Source organism: Pleurodeles waltl, chromosome 10 (assembly GCF_031143425.1).
Source record: "Pleurodeles waltl isolate 20211129_DDA chromosome 10, aPleWal1.hap1.20221129, whole genome shotgun sequence".
Lineage (NCBI taxonomy): Eukaryota > Metazoa > Chordata > Amphibia > Caudata > Salamandridae > Pleurodeles > Pleurodeles waltl.
Window position 1 is genome coordinate 1,015,364,548 of NC_090449.1, and position 17,429 is coordinate 1,015,381,976.

Consider the following 17,429-nt stretch of genomic DNA (forward strand, 5'->3'; position numbering starts at 1 on the left):
AGCCAGAAATATGAGATCACAAAGAAAATTTCAGGACAATGTGTAAAGTGATGATATATGTGGCTTTGTAAATAAAAGATGCTTCAATTTACTGGATCTGTGTTCTTCTGTCTTTCTGAAGGAATACAAGGAGTTGTTGAAGCCTATCAGAACTGTCTTCCAAAGCTGCAACTTTATGGTCCAACAAACATAGCACCAATCATTCAGAAGGTAGCCAAGTCCGCTTCAGAGGAAACTAACACGAAAGAGTCAACGGTAAGGAGAGGTGCTTCTCTCAGCTTAGTATGGTGCATTGTCCTTTGGTTTAGATAATGTAATGCAGATTGTATCCGCATGCCTGGACCGGGATCAGATTAGGCAGATACTGCTTTTGCCAAACAAAACGATGAACCCAGACAGGGAAGTAGCTGTGTTTTGTGGATGTTGGCCAGGGTGGGCCATGAATTTGAGAATCCAGTGTTCATGGCATTGTGCAAATACAAGACTGATGAACACGGTTACCCATTGCTACTTTTATCTGTCCATATTCGATTTAGTCACAATTTGGAACTGCAGTATAAGTATTTATGAATCTATACAGAAGGGGTTTATATAGTGTAAACCGAGCTAGAAACAACACAGCACAATATAAAGGATGGGTTATAGGAAGAGTACAGTAGAGGTGAAAGGGTGGAGAATGAGGCAGGGAAAGGATGAATTACCAGCTGAGTTTTGTCATCTAGAGGGTTATTCATGAATGAAGTGTTGCTTGATGGGCAGGGTCTTCAGTTCCTTCCATAAGGCAGGGGTGTGGAATATTGTCATATCTGGTTGAAGAGTGAGTTCCAGATCCTAGGAATGTGGCAGGAAAAGCCTGGCTTCTCAACACCTTCCTGCATGTTATGTCTCCAGCATCATGAGAATGCTGCTTCAGCTCTCCAATGTGTTTTTCTGCTGTTTAAGGAAATGGTTTGCAGGTTACAACTATGCTGTTGATAAAAATGCCCTTGTATCAGTGAGGTTTCTTGGCTAAAACTATTCTATGGATAAAAATGTGCTTGTATCAATGAGGCTCTTGCATTCCTAAGTGATATCAATAATATAGCTGTGTCAATGTGGTTCTGGATCTAATACGTGCACCAAGTCACAAAATGCAAATAGCCCCTCCTATCTAGTACCTTTACTTCAGTTGATCAATGACTGTGATAGTTAACTGGTGTCTCTGTCCTGCTTTTTTGAAGAAACATGTGCACACTTATGTATAGGAAGGAGGACACTTTCAAGAAGTAATATAAACCCTCAGGTACTTTATGCAAACTAGCACAGCTAGTGCAGTATTATGAAATGTGTCCAGGGAGCAATACAGGTGTATGCTCCCAATTTCCGTATCCATGGGGCACTTTGGTATTACAGAAAGGGGCATAGACACTTGCATGGTCCGTATTGTACTTCACATTGTGCCAGTGCACATGTAGTGCCAGCACATTTACAAGAGAGTGTTCCCTCAATTGCAAGGGGATGTGGCCCCATGTGAACGCTTTACCTCTGTGCCCCACTGTGTAATAGATGCTGGTGCAGAGGCAAAAGAGCTGTCGGGGCACACTGATTGTGTTCCACATATGAAATGGCACGCAGGTAGTGCATCCCCTTGGAGTGCCCTTTGAAAACAGGGAAAGGGAGTCTCAGGACCCATCAGACATTGCCCTGCAGTGTGATTTCTGTCCCTCATCGAAAAGCAGGCAGTTTTGCCACCTACAAAGGGCAGATGGACTGGCTGCTCCGAATAGGTAATGTGTCATTCACTAATGCATGTCCACCCAGGGGAAGGCATGAGTTCACATCTGCACTGGTGGCAATGCATTAATTGTAATAGGGCTCACTGACCCGATCTGCTTCCAGTGTTCCCAGGTAAAGGTGAGCTCTGGCGAGTTAGGGGACTGTGCCCTATGTATACTACATTTCCTGGTGGTTAAAAGGAGCAAAATACCACCAATTCATTTACGGCCCCTCAAACGCAATTGAATGGCACATAAATAGTACATGCCATTGAAAACTGAATGATGTGCTGTGAAACAAATTCTGTGTATACCTAACAAGATGAGCTGTTAAAGAATTATAATGAGCAGAAGTATGAAAAGTGCCAACATGGTGAACATAAAACTGTAATCTAAGCCTGAGGTGGCATCACTGTTGACATATGGAATTTAAATTTGATTGATACTTGAGAAAAGCTAGACCTCTAACTAATCCATTCTCCAAGATGAGAATCATTGGTCTAGTACAGATCCCCATGGAAAGAGAATCAATACCTGTTCAAGAACTTCAATGATTAGGTAATTCAGACATGCCCCAATGCCACATTAAACAATAAAGAATAAAACAGCCACAATTTATGGGAGGACTGGGTAATAAGGTAATGTCCACTCACAAAGAGAATGGAAAATGCACAATCCGGGATATTGAAGTCAGATAGCACAGTCACCTAGACTATTGAGAGTGTGGCAGCCAACAAACAAAGAAGAAATAAGAAGCTATTCTGGTGCCTCATATCTCGTTCAACTCTTTTATATTTTACCCTCCATAGCCAGACTTTTATCTTCAACTAAAACGTTCATTACCAAATGCTTTCCGCTTACTCTGGTTGCTGACTGAAGGAAGAGTCAAATTTAAAATTGAGTGCCTACCTTCAAATCACTACACTTGATTATGAATTCTTATATGGGCAAATTAATCAAAATCTCAAGTGAATAAACAGAACTTAGATGAAGAGTTTGTTTGTGCTTAGAATTACCTAGATTAAGAATGGCTGAATCCCAACACCAATCTTTCCAGAAGCAGCTACTGCTTTCCACAACTGTCTTAGAGTGGACCTAAAGGCCAAGCCTTCCCGCATGCCTTTCTAAGGGCATTTACAAACCCACCTTAGATGGTAACAGAAATAGCTTGTGTGCTTTGTCCACTTACCCCCTTATCTACTCTGTTAATTTAAGTTTTACTAATTGTTATGTGATTGTGAAGCTCTCATACTTTCATAAGTGCATAAGCACTATATAAAACTACTCAATTTATATAAATAAATACAGAGTGGAAGCACAACTCACTAGTTCTTTGCCATCTGAACTGACCGTTTTCCCAAATCAAAAGCTGAATTAATCTGGAAAATTTCTGATTTGGGTTCAAATGTAGGATGATTCCAATTATGATTTCATAGATGTAACCACCTATGTAATCAAAATACTAAAAGAGGGATGGTCTCCGGATTAAAACAAATACAATGAATACATCTGTTTTTTTAAAGAGGCCACCATAAACATTGCAACTGTAGCGTAATAGGGACCTCTAATTTGCTACAAGGTCATTAGAAGGGAAACTAATGACAGCCAGGTTCAAAAGCGTACATCGGTTTCTTGTACTATAATATGTTAAGTTTAATAAATATGAAATATGGCTACTATTTAGGCTTCATTGGATCACCTGTCCTAGATCCTCACATTTGCTGCTGAAGATCACCCGACCCAACCTATTTGGACCAATCTCAATGCAAAACTGGAATTTGGCAAGGTCAGTCAGCGGTAGACTCCTTATTGAAAACCCATTGGTATGTAAGAGAGGATCACTGTGGCTCTAGGTGTAAGGTCTTTTGCCTGAAGGAAAGGTTCAACTTGTCATTGACTACTTTTGAAGGTCAATGATATTCCATACTCATTAGAAATGCTACAGATCTTGCCTCAATCCTTGAGTACATTCTCACCTGGCCTGAAAACTGGTTGCAAGCTGAGAGTGGTCATAGTCCACTTCAGTTTTCTCCTGTTGCCCCAAACAGCAGCAGCTACTCCTTAAAGGTGGAAGGTCCCCACCTCGCCACCTTTTTCCACACAGGAAGCCTGACGGATACTCTTGATGTTCAGGTCTGGTGCCAGGCGCTGTACATGTGCTAAATGCACAGGCGCCTGAATGCCTGAATAGAAATACACCAGGCTGAAGATTTCCAGCCCAGTGGGTGTGACTTCTTCAGCCTGGCAGAGTCCTCACAGAGCCTCCCCTTCATGATAAAGGGGGCATCTCTGATAGACTCAGACATTGCTGCTTCAGGTTTAAGCCGTGAAGTGCCCAGGGCCAAGTGTTCATCAGTGACACTCCTCACAGAGTGGGTTGGGGTCAGCAACTTTCACTTGGCATGGGTATTGCAGGTGTCCCCATGGACAGCCCTGTCGTGCTTTCCACTGCCTGAATTACGGGCAGTGGAAAGTGCGACGGGTGCTACTGCCAGACTCGTAATGAGGGGCAATGTGCTTACATATGAGCATGATGTACAGCAAGCAAAGGGGACAACATGCAAATGGACAATTATATCTTGATTTATAAGTAGAATGAATATTGTGAAGGATAGTGGACTGGAAAGATTTCCAGTTCTTGGGAGCTCTCAAGAAGGCGGCTTTAAGTGCATTGCCCCCACCCCCCACCCTCTCCCCACCCCCCACACCAGCAGCAGCAGCGGCTGCAAACCTTTTACTAAAAAAACAATAATATACTACTTTTATTATTGTTTTTTAGTAAAAAGGGGTGACGATCAGTGAGGGGAAGTACACAGCACTCTCCCTCAGTGCATGTGTGTTTGGATGGCTGTCTCGGGCCGGCCTAACACACATGCGCAGTAGGCTCTCTCCAGCCTAGCAACACAGTTGCCGGGCTGGAGAGAGCATACCCAGGCTCCCAGTCTGCCTGGAGCGCCCAGGCAGAGCTCTGAGCAGCATGAGGATTGGCCGCAGGGCAGGCTGGGAGCCTGTGTCTGTAGCCTGCCTGCATTAGAGGAGCAGCGCGGCGGCGACGTGAAAAGGGAAGTTTATTTTTTTAAAACTAATTTCACCGAAGTAGCCCTCCCCCCCTCTGCTTCCGCTACCCCGCCCCCTGTTAGCACCGTGAGCTGCCCCTGGTGTCTGGCACAACATGCACAGGGAGAATGGCCCTCTCATGTTTCAGGGCTGGTGCTAGGCTGCTGATATGTTAGGGCTAAGCTGCTCATGTGTCAACCGTGATCTGCTCACTGGCATAGGGTGGTGCTGGACGGTTCATATGTCATGGCTGTTGCTGGGCTGCTCATTTGTCAGGGCTGGTGCGCATTAGTCACAGTTGGTGGTGGGCTGCTCATGTATCTGGACCTCTGTGTCACGCCGTGAGTTGGGCTATTCACCTGTGAGGCTTTGTGTTGTGATGATCATGTGCAGTGTCATGGCTACTTATGTGTCAGGGCTGGTGCTCTACTGTTCATGACTCACAGCTGACGCAGGGCTGTGCCAGACTATACATATGCCATGGTGTGATGCTCATGTGTCAGACCTGGTACTAGGCTGTTCATGTGTCAGAGTTGGTGCTCAGCTGCTCATATGAGAGGGCTGGAATGGGCAGCTCCTATGTCAGGGCTGCTGCTCTACTGCTCAGGACTCACAGCTGGTGCTGGGCTGACTGTGGGTCAGAGTTTGTGTCAGACTGTTCACCTGTCAGTGCTTATGCTGTTATGCTCACGTGCCAGGTCTGGGCTGTTCGTGTGCCAAGCCTGCCTAGTACTTGCCTGGTCATGTGCCAGGGCCTGTTCGGAGCTGCTCATGTGAGAGTTTTTGGCTGGACGGGTCCTATGTCAGAGTTGGTGCTCGGCTGCTCATGTGTCAGAGCTTTTGCTGGACTACTCAGGTATGAGGTCTAATCACGGGGCTGCCCAGGGCTGGTACTGGGCTGCTCTGTGCTTGTGGGCTGGTACTATACTGCTCATGTATCCTGCATCGGAGCTGTTATTGAGCTGCTTAAATGAGAGGACTGGGGCTGCTCTTGTATCAGGAGTGGTGCTGGGAAGTTCTTGTGTCAGGTGCGAAGTCCGGTTTCTGGGCTGCTCAGGTGTTAGGCCTGTTGGTGGCTTGCTCATTTGTCAGGGGTGGTGGTGGATTGCTTGCTGATTAATGCCAGGTCTGGATCTGGACTGTTCATGTGTCAGTGTGGTGCTGCACTGTTGTCTTATCAGTACTTTTAATGTCATATCTTGTGTCATTTCTGGGCTGCTTCAGTATCAGGTCTGAGGCCAGCTGCTCATGTGTCATGTCTGGCCCTGGACTAATCATGTCAGGGCTTGTGCTAGGCTGCTCCTGTGCCAGGGTGGTTCTAGCCTTCTCACATTGATAGTATGAGGAATGCATATGACACAGTAATATGTTTATACGGTGTTCAATGCTATATCAATTCGTACAGAATTAACATTCGTGAAGGAAACAGATGTTCAAAATCCAGGTCTGATGGAGGCTGCTTTTCATATATATTAGACATCAATTACTTATATAGCGAAACCACCAAATTCAGCCACTGGATTCAGCTGACATGTGTTTCACCATAAATGGTGGCTCTCAAGCCTAGGGTTTTTTCAAGGCTAAGCAAAGGAGCTGGTCGAATGAGGCAGTACTTAAATGAAACGTTCTGTCTTTTTTGGCTCTCTTTCATAAGAAAGGTTCTGTCATTGGTCCAGTCGTAGCATCATAATTATGAGGCACCTAGTCTGGATGAGAAGAAAAAGACTGTTTTAATATGAGGATTTGTCATTTGTCAGGTGGTCGGGCAGCAGGAGAGTCTAGCCTTAATAGCAGATGTTCCAATATATTGAGCGTTGTAAAAGGTGCTCATCTGTTATAGCTGGTACTCAGCTGCTATAGGGCTGTTGCTGGGTTGGTGTTTGGCTGGTTGTGTGTCAGTGGAGATGGTGATGGTTTTCTCATGTGTAAGCCCTGATGTGGGGCTGCTCGTGTGTCAGGGTGGTACTGGGCTGGTGCTGCTGCATGTGTCAGTGGTGGTGCTGGTCCTCTCATGTGTCAGCCCTGGTGTGGAGCTGCTGTATGTCAGGGCTGGTGCTGGGCTGGTGCTAGGCTGCATGTGTGACAGTGGTGGGGCTTGTGTTCTCATGTCTCAGCCCTAGTTGGAGCTCTTTGTGTGTCAGGGCTGGTACTGGGCTAGTGCTGGGCTGCAAGTGTGTCAGTGGTGGTCCTAGTCTCTCATGTGTCCTTTCTCATGCGGAGCTGCTCTTAAGTCAGTGCTGGTTTTCTCATGTCTCAGGGTTGGTGCTGTGCTGATTATGTCAGATTAAGGGGCTGATTTACGCCACATTAGCGTAATGTTTTTTTTACACTAATGCGGTCCAACCAGGTAAAAATCCCAGAACCAAATTTGCAAAGTGGCGCAATGCATACATTGCGCCACTTTGTAATGCTTTGCACTACATTATGCCTGCACCAAGATAGTGTATGCAAAGGGGGCAGTCCCCCGTTAGGGGGGCTGAAAAAATGGCACATAGAAATCTAGACGATTTCTTTGCTTCATTTATTATTTCACCACTTTTAACGCCTACTCAGAGCAGGCGTTAAAAGGATCCACACCGTTGTTTACAATGGGCCCAGTGGGCTTTGCAGGATTAGCGTCAACATTTTGGATGCTAATTCTGTAAAGCTCTGAACTAGCATCAACATTTCTGATGCTAGTTTCCTAACTACCTCTATGGTGCGCCATATGTTACTTATGGTGCACACATGGTGGCATTAGGGAAGTGCTAAGGGGCGCAAGAAACTGGGTGCAGCGCCACTTTCCTTAAATCAGGCCCTAAGTGTGCTTCCCATGTGTCAGTGTGGTGCTGGGCTACATGTGTGTCAGTAGTAGTGCTGGTCTTCTCATGTGCCCTTCCTGGTGTGGAGCTGCGTGTGTGTCAGGGCTAGTATTCTCATGTTTCAGGGTCGGTGTTGTGCTGATTGTGTCAGGCCAAGTGTGCTTCCCATGTGTCAGGACTGGTGCTCGGCTGGTGCTGGGCTGCATGTGTCATTGGTGGTGCCGGTCTTCTCATGTGTCAGCCCTGCTGTGGAGCTGCTTGTGTGTCAGGGTTGGTATTGGGCTTGTGCTGGGCTGCATGTGAGTGGTGGTCCTAGTTTCCCATGTGTCCTACCTGGTGCGAAGCTGCTCGTGAGTCAGTGCTGATATTCTCATGTTTCAGGGTTGGTCCCTGCTGATTGTGTCAGACTAAGGGGGTTATTACAACTTTGGAGGAGGTGTTAATCCGTCCCAAAAGTGACGGTAAAGTGACGGATATACCACCATCTGTATTACGAGTTCCATAGGATATAATGGACTCGTAATACGGCTGGTGGTATATCCGTCACTTTACCGTCACTTTTGGGACGAATTAACACCTCCTTCAAAGTTGTAATAACCCCCTAAGTGCGCTTCCCATGTGTCAGTGGTGGTGCTGGGCTGAATGTGTGTCAGTGGTGGTACTGGTCTTCTCATGTGCCTACCTAGTAACAGATAAGTGTAGATGTTGTCCAGATCCTACACGTTTGGTTTGGGTTAGCAAATCTGACAACTTCACACAGAGTGATCAATAAAATTAACTTATATATCTTGCTAACATTTTGACTTATTGAACGAGGGGAGCCCACCTACCACCAGCACTTTTTTTTATAGACATTCCCAGTTAGCAAAGCATGGACACCAGGACCCTTTCTGACAGTGACAGGTGTCTCTCCTTTAAAGGATTCTGTGAATGTATCCCCTTGATTGCATCTGCATTTGACATGCACCGCTCCAGAATAAGGATTAACTAGTTAGTTAGTCATCAGACAGGGTTGATTTAGCTATGAGATTCTCTTTTCAGAGGTAAGAAGGTAAAAAGGAAGTAAAACAAAACTATTTCTCAAGTTGCTGTGTATTATTCAGAATATGGGTGCACCCCACTGTGGACCCCTAGGCTCCCGAGAGGGCCTTTGCTAAATTGCAACACTTTAAAGATCAAGGCTTTTGAAGTCAGCGAATACATAATGAATGCACATCATTTTATCATGACTTTGAGACTTTGTGAAATGAGCAGTATAAAAAAGAAGTGCTTTTGTATGGTGGGCCACAATTTGCGCCTTGCATGGATGAGATACAGGTGATTGGAGGATAAAGGACAATGCAGTGGCCTCCAAACTGAATGGAGACCTCCACTAGTTGCATGAAAAGATGATTGGGAACAAGGAAGCTGTGACTAGAAGGCATTCCGAAGGATTTTCTAAATTCCAACAACAGTTTACCAAAGTCCTGTACTTAAATAAGAAGCATTGGGAAAGTCAATAGTGCTAGCCTATGCAAGAGCTATTGGCTTTTCTGTTGTGTTTGTGGCCACTGTTAAGCGTGGCTAAAGGTTAGTGCCTTAGCGTGGAGTGGACTGGAGTGGAGTGGAGTAGAGTGGCGTAGAGTGTAATAGCACAGAGTGAAGTGTTACTTGGTATCGTGGAGTGCTGTGGAGTGTTCTGGGGCATTGTGGAGTGTTGTGGGGCATCATGGAGTGTCATGGAGTGTCGTAGAGTGTTGTAGAATGTCGTACAATGTCATGGAGTGTTGTGGAGTGATGTAGGGTGGCATATATTAGAGGGGTGTAGAGTGGAGAGGCGTAGACTGTAGGGATATAGAATGGAGTAGAGTGTTGTGGAGTTTTGTGGCATAGAGTGGAGTAGACTGTTGCAGAGTGGAGTAGAGTGGAGGAGCCTACAGTTGAGGGGCATGGAGGGGAAAAGAGTGTCATAGAGTGTCAGAGTGGGGTAGAGTGGTGTGGCGTAGAGTGTTGTAAAGTGGAGTAGAGTGGCATAGAATTGAATGGCGTAGAGTGGAGTGGCATGGAATTGAGTGTTGAAGATTGGAGTGGTATAGGGTGGCATAGAGTTGAGAGGTGTAGAGTGGTGTAGAGTAGTGTTGAGTGGCGTAGAGTTGAGGGTCATAGAGTGGTGTGGAGTGGTGTAGAGTGGAGTAGAGTGGCGTAGAGTGGCATAGAATGGAGTAGAGTGGCAAAGAGTGTAGTAGAGGGGAGTGGAGTAGAGGATCCTAGAGTGGCATGGTGTAGCGTGGCATAGAGTGGAGTGTCATAGAATGGAGTTCAGTGGAGTGGCGTACAGTGGAATAGAGTGGAGAGGTGTTAGAGTTAAGGGGCGTAGAGTGGAGTGTCGTAGAATGGAGTGTCGTAGAGTGGAGTGCCATAGAGTAGAGTGGAGTGGATGTGAGTGGCATAGAGTGGAATAGAGTACTGTGGAGTCAAGTGGCCTAGGGCCATGGAGTGGGGTGGGGTATCATAGAGTGGAGTAATGTAGAGTGGAGTAAAGTCTCTTAGAGTGGAGTGCCATAGAGTGGAGTGGGGTGTCGTAGAGAGGAGTAGAGTGGTATGGCATAGAGTGGAGTAAAGTGTCAGAGTGGAATGGCATGGAGTGGTGTAGAGTGGAGTAAAGTGGCATACAGTGTTGTAGCGTGGAGTGTCATAGAGTGTCGTAGAGCAGCACAGAGTGTTATAGAGTAGGGTGGGGTAGAGTGGAGTTGCATGGAGTGACATGGAGTGGCATACAATGGAGTGATGTAGAGTCAAGTAGAGTGCCCTAGAGTGATGTGTTGCAGAATAGAGAAGAGTATCATAGAGGAGAATGTTGCAGAGTGGAGTGGAATGGAGTGTCATAGAGTGTCATAGAGTGGGGTGGAGTAGAGTGACCTAGAGTGAAGTGGCATAGAGTGGGGTAGAATGGTGTAGAGTAGTGTTGAGTAGAGTGGAGTGGCATAGAGTACAGTGGCATGGAGTAGAGTGTTTTGGAGTGGAGTAGTGTGTTGTGGAGTGAAGTAGCATAGAGTGTATGGTGCAGAGTGGTTTGGTGTGGAGAAGTGTGTTGTGGAGTGGCATAGAGTGTAGTGGTGTAGAGTGGAGTGGAGGGGCATAGAGAAAAGTGGAGTGGCATGGAGTGGAATAAAGTGGTGTAGAATTGAGTGCAGTAGAGTGTTGTGGAGAAGAGTGTCGTGCAGTGGACTTTAGTATTATGGAGTGGTGTAGAGAGTCGTGAAGTAGACTGCATGGAGTGGCATAGTGGTGTAATGCAGAGGACAGTAGAATATCATGCAGAGGGTGTGGTAATGCACTGCCATTACAGACAGCACAGTTTCAATTGAAATGACCATTACATCTAAACAGACTTACGGTTTTATAGATCAAACTATACAGCGCACAAATGATAATGTGTGGAAATGACATATATGATAATGAGCGTAAAGGGCATCACCTAGTGTATTAATTTGTTTTGATCATATTAAAATATTTGTTTCCACTATACTTCAGAATTATAACAAATGTGCTTCATTAGTGCTTTCCTAATTCTGATATATCCTAAAATAAGTGCACAGTTAATTTACAGGCATTTACGTTTTGTTGTGTGCTAGAAAAAAAATCATATTGTACATCCTTCCTCCAGCACACCCCTAGTACCCAGCATAATTAACACAGAAATGGTCTCACTTTGAAGTAAGAAAAAGAAAAGTATATACTAACCTCCCCCTGAAGACAGAACCCAATAGTCAACCTCTGGATTTGTATGCACAGCAAATGTGAAAAGATAAAAACAGAATGTAATTTAAAGGCCTGTTTACAGAAAGCAAGCACTACAGGAAGTATACAGTAAACAGGCTATGCTCCACGGGAGGGGCAAAGACATACTAGACAGCCTGAAACAAATAAAGCAACTAAACAGAAAGCAAGCAAGTGTGAATTACAAAACACAAACCTAATGGTAAGCACTGGCCTGAATGCATTCCCAAGGAAGCTTTTCGGATGTCTCCAAGAAGACTTTGCAGACCAGATAGCTGCGCTGTCAGGTAGGCTTTGACTAAGAAGGGCAGCTGAATATCAGTGCATATTAATGTGACAAAATAAAAGGTGATAATGAACATAAATTTTAGTTAAACTTTCTTGGAGGAGACCTACAAAGCATAAGACTACCTGTGGTAGACTTTTCAGATAACATCCATTGTCTACATAAACTAGGCCGGGGCCAATTTAATTCGAAACACTATTAAACGAGATATGTCTGAGCATAATAAAATGTAGCAGGGTGTTTTTATGCTAAACAGACTCTTACGACCTTTTCCTTACTCCTTTGATGTATACTTTATTGTGCTGTATTTGTGCTTTCTGCCAGGTCCAAAGTTGTTTCAGGTTGGTTGAGTAGGTGCCTACTCCACTTATATGGCTTACAATATCGTGTAGCACTTGGTTTACATGAGACTTACTACTGCATAGTTGAAAGTTGGTTGAAGTTTGAGCTTTATGGGAATCATTGGGTGAAGGAACGAGGTCTGGTGTTATGGCATAAAGGGGGTCATTTCGACCCTGGCGGTCCAAGACCGCCAGGGCCGGGGACCACGGAAGCACCGCCAACAGGCTGGCGGTGCTTCCCAGCCCATTCTGACCGCGGCGGTAAAGCCGCGGTCAGAAAAGGGGATTTCCCCTGCATGGGCTGAATCTCCATGGCGGCGCTGCTTGCCAGGAACAGGATGGCGGGAACGGGTGTCGTGGGGCCCCTGGGGGCCCCTGCACTGCCCATGCCACTGGCCCCACCATGATTTTCACTGTCTGCTTAGCAGACAGTGAAAATTGCGACGGGTGCAACTGCACCGGTCGCACCCCTGCAACTCCACCGGCTCCATTCGGAGCCGGCTTCATTGTTGCAGGGCCTTTCCCGCTGGGCCGGCGGGCGCTCCTTTAGCGGGCGCCCGCCGGCCCAGCGGGAAAGCCAGAATGGCATCCGCGGTCTTCTGACCGCGGAGCGGCCATTTGGCGGTGACCGCATGGCGGGCGGCAACCGCCGCCCGCCGTGGTCAGAATGACCGCCAAAATGTTTATCAAACTGCTCTGTACATAAGCACGAGTGTGAGAATAGATGCATCTATGTATGCAGTTACCATGTTTAGGGCGGATAGCCTGGTGAGCATATAATGGGCTCTGACGGATATATATGCACTCCATCCACTAGTGAGCAACCAGCCCTCCATAGTAGTGACAGAAGGCTTATCATACTGAAGACACTGTCATTACCAACAAGGAAGTCGTGAAGGGAGACTTACCAGTAGCAGTGGTGCAGATATTCACCGGTGGTAATTCAAAGGGTTTCCTTACAGAATATTAAGATTTAAATATCGACCTATCAATATATAATGGCCAAATTATCAGAATATAGTGAATGTAAGTTTATACAGAAATGTATAGGTTTACTATACTTAACGTTACATATCTGTACCTGGAGGTACAAGGTATGAATATATTGAGTTAAGAATAGTAAATATATCCCTCGCTCATGATTTGACTATATAGTCCAAGATCAAGGCTAACAGAAAGGTGCTGAGGACAGGAAATGACCTACAATTCAATAACACAACAGGTGAATGAAATAAGAATGTAATGTTCAAACCAAGTGCATTTCTGCTCTCTATTAGCGCCAATGCCGGCATCCTTGAGCCATAGTGCACGTGTGCCTGGGTTACTGTCAGGATTGTTTCAGTGCTGGAAGGGACCTGCTCCAGGACAAAAACAATCCCCAGAGACATTTGCCTGTTTCTATGTGTGCTGCAGAATCAGGAACGCTTAGAAAGAGAAAACAACGAGGAGAAATAAGCATATTTCTCCTTACTACCCCTCACCTGGCAAGGCGTAGAATTTGGACGCATTCCCAGGTTTACTAGTCTTAGTAAATCTGGGAAAGCGCCAAAGGCCGTGGGTGGACCCATGGAACACGGTCCCAGCGACTTGTACTTCCTTGCATTACTCCAGATTCAATATGCCACGAAGAACCACGCAAGGTGGCTTTGCGTGGCTCAGTAAATCTCACTGAAACCCTTGCGTCGCCTTGGGCTGCCGTGCGTGACGCACTGGCAATGAATGGGCTTTGTAAATCTGGGCCGCAGTGCTTACTGTGTAAGTTTTGTTGTTGGTGTTGATACTACAATAATGTCATGGCGCTATCCAAGGTACAGCGATGGAGTCACGCCTCTGGATCATTCACCAACATAAATGACGTTTGTAAGCTGAGCTCTCATTGCACCCAGTCTGGCTTAACGCTGAACTTGGGCACGGTAATGAACAAGTGTAACACCAAGCACTAAACACTGGAAAAAATACTAATAAGGAATGGAAAATGCTGTAAAACTGTTAGCACCCATTATGCCTCAAGTCTACTAGTAATGTGCAGTGCTTAATTTAGCCGGTGGTTGGCGGTGGGGAGCACCAGCACTTATTTTTAGGGGCCGGCACTTATTTTTTTTGTCAGGCATTTAAAGCGAGCAAAAGGCACTAATGAGAAAGAAGAAAAAGCACACAAAGGGAGAAATCAGAAAGCTGCAAGAGTGAGCTGAAGAGGCAGGGAGTGGCTGTAAATGGATTAAAGAGGCCCGAGGTGGCTATAGGGTTACGTCGCCTCAGTATTCTGGGCTCGCACATTTAACATTTAAATGCAGCAGCCGCGTGTTTCACAGAAGAAAGCTTTGGGAACCGGCACGTTTTTATTTACAAATTAACCACTGGATGCGTAATTCAGGTGCAACAGCACAGCAAGAACACGGGTCCAATGTCTTAGTAATCAAGGTCAAATAACCTCGTTAAGGTTTTGTTTTTGTCTGTATTCATTCCTCTAAGTTAGAGTTCTCACTCCACATATCCAAATTAATTTTTGATCCACGAAAAAGTTCTGCGACTCGTATTTTTCACATTTATTTATCCATAAAATCTACACTGACACATAAATCTTTCTAGGTTTTTATAAAGTCATCTAATCCAATACTATACATTTGTAAACACACTACGATGCTCTTTTTTGTTAAATACCTCACATTCGGGGAGCGTTTCCAAATTTAGTAATCTCTTCGCATCTTTAAAAACATGTATGCTGTCACTTTGCACTGCCTTGGAAGACCGGTAGTTTCTTGTCTGCATTCCTGTCTGTATTTATGTAAAAAACAGTAGAAATAGAAACTGTGAACACCAGTTATAGCCTCTGTGCTGTACTGTGGCAGCGCCAGAAAAGGTATCTCACCCCCTGCATACGTAGTCAGGCACAGGCTTTGGGCATGGAGGTCCTCAGTTTCAGGCACCTCCTTCTAGTGCCTCCGTTCTCCTGTAGTCAACATCTCACAAGCACGTGGGCTTCTCGGCCCTCAGGGCTCTAAACCGAAGTAGACAATACACCAAGGCAGGCAGAGGACCTATAGGCCTGGAGGTACATTGTGAAGCTATCCTTGACAGGCCTGGTAGGCAAGTTTAGCCTAGAGAGAGCACTGGTTCAGTAAAAGCCGCTCTTCCTCCTTTTGTTTTTGAAGGCTCCTCTTCTTCAAAACTAAGGCAAGGCCTGTTGGCACAACCTGGCACTGTAGAGAGGAATCCACCAATGCAACTGGCAGATTTCCAGGATTTGGGGGCAAACAGTGTTGCCTTTTACTCCACTTTTTTGAATGAGGTGCAACTAATATTGCAGGTGTTAGGTCTGTGGGAGCTAAGCTGACAAACTACACTTTCTTGGAAATCCAAAATGGCACTGGTATTTACTTGCTTTAAAGGGGTGTTACGCCATCTCCGCTAAATGAAAGGCAGCCTTTGCTGTTCCCTCATCGAACTATACACTTTGACATGTGCTGTAGGTAAAACATACCTGGAACATCGAGGTTTTCAGAACCGCCTTGGAGCTAACCAGAGACTTTAATTGGATCCTCCAAGCTACTGATCCAGTCATTGGGCTACTCATTCTCAGTGACTGGAATTGTTAAGCATTTTAAAGTTTTTGGAAAAAAAAGATCTTCAAAGGGTCAATTTAGTTTGAAAGGTTGTACATTTACACCCCTTTACATTCCCAAAAATGCTAATGATTGTCAATACCATCAGTGGAGTAGCACAGGTTCCATAAATTCTAATGCAAGCGTGCAAAATCTGATTTCTATACCCAGCTTCGATAGTAAGAAATAGCCATAACGAAGGCTCAGTGTGCTCTTCACACCGAAGGACCATGGTGCTACTGCCCTGGCTGCGCTATAGGTAGCTAAATGCCTGATTACCATCTAATAGATCTTAATACAGAATCGTTCAGTTTTAAAGTCAACATTGATGGCAGCTAGATTGAAGGAATGCTTCGAGGCCTCCAATCCCTGTATTTCTGAAGAGTGTACTTGAATTTGTAGATCGTGGAAGAACAGTGCTTAATTTGAGCTGTGGTTTCTGGTGCTCGGCACTGGCACTTAATTGTCAACACCAGCACTTATGATAGTCTGCCACCTGGTGGCACCATTTATCTAAATTGGAGATGAACACAACAACAGTTGTTTATTAATTGAATATACATTAAAAATGACTAATACCTGCTGCCCAAGCCATTCTTATAGTTTTGGGGACCTTTAATGGTCTGATTTGTCACACCTGTAGGGTGTGATGGTTAGTAGTTCTTTTGGAACTGTCATTGGCAGCAGTGGAGGGAGCAATGAGTGATTCGGGCTGCATTGGCCTCCTGATGAGGATCCTTTTACTGTTTTTTTTCTACAAATTAAGCACTTTGGAAGAAGGAAGGCACAGCATCTCCTTGGGACTGTATACAATGAGGAGAGAAAACGAATATTACAAGATGGGGCAAAGAAAATGCGACAGGGTTGTCTGAGAAGAAACTGAAAGTGTTATGCAGCCCCATAAAAGACATGGCCCGTGTATACGAATTCAGTGAGCCTCATGCTGTGATATATTCTAGGGTTTGTTTTCTGGCAATTAAACAGAAATGAAATAAAACAAAATATCAGGGAAACTCAATGCACTTGAATGTATTCTGTTTAAGTGCTTGATTGACAGTTCCTGAACAAGTGATCATGAGGAGGGCTTTAGTAGGGTCTACAACTGTTTCCTACCAGTGGCAACCATCACTTGACATCTCAAATGATTACTTCGAAACTCCTCTTTCCTGAGAAAGTAGATGATGGGCCTTTGTAGAGTATTGGAAGGAGTAAGGAATTGAGGAATTTCCAATGAGGACTCAGTAGGTGAGCCAAGTATCCCAATATACTGATATGCCGCCCTCTTACCTGCAGGTGAAGCGTAAGCAGCACCCAGTACCTGATGAATCGATGGGCTTTACCAGTGTCTAGATACAAGTGGTAAAGGGGAAAGATCCAGAACAACGCATCCTGAACCACGCTTGCGTTGTTCACACAAGCAGAACGATGCTTGCCAGAACAACGCAGGCCTTTTTCTCCGCCTGAACCACGCGTGTGCTGAACAACGCACATGCGTGGTTAAGGCAGAGAAAAAGGAAGATCCATTGGGAGAGGACGCGGTCAGGTAAGTGGGGCTGGGGCAGGGTTGGTGTTAGTTTTTAGGGGTGGTGGCGGGGGGTGATGGGGTTAGCGTGGCTAGGTTATTTTCTTTGTTAAAAGGGGCTGAGGTGGGAGGGTCGAAACTATGGTTTTTAGGGCAGAGGTGCGGTTGTGCTTATTTTGTTTTTAGGGGAGGGGTGGGGGCTCGGGTTAATTTTGTATTTAGGGGGTGGTGGGGTTAGGTTTTTAGGGGCGGGGATGGGGTAATTTTGTATTTAGGACGGGTTTTTAGGGGCGGGTGGAGGTCAGGG

The 17,429-nt window shown here is 45.4% G+C and overlaps 1 protein-coding gene across 1 annotated transcript in view; it reads left to right on the forward strand.

The window, feature by feature from the left end:
- The window catches only part of CPNE4 (copine 4), a 1,215,102-nt gene that overhangs the window by 1,123,563 nt on the left and 74,110 nt on the right, over window positions 1-17,429 (forward strand). The window contains exon 14 of the mRNA XM_069211919.1: window positions 122-255. Within this exon, the coding sequence (XP_069068020.1) occupies window positions 122-255 (134 nt within the window). The remainder of the gene's footprint in view (window positions 1-121; window positions 256-17,429) is intronic.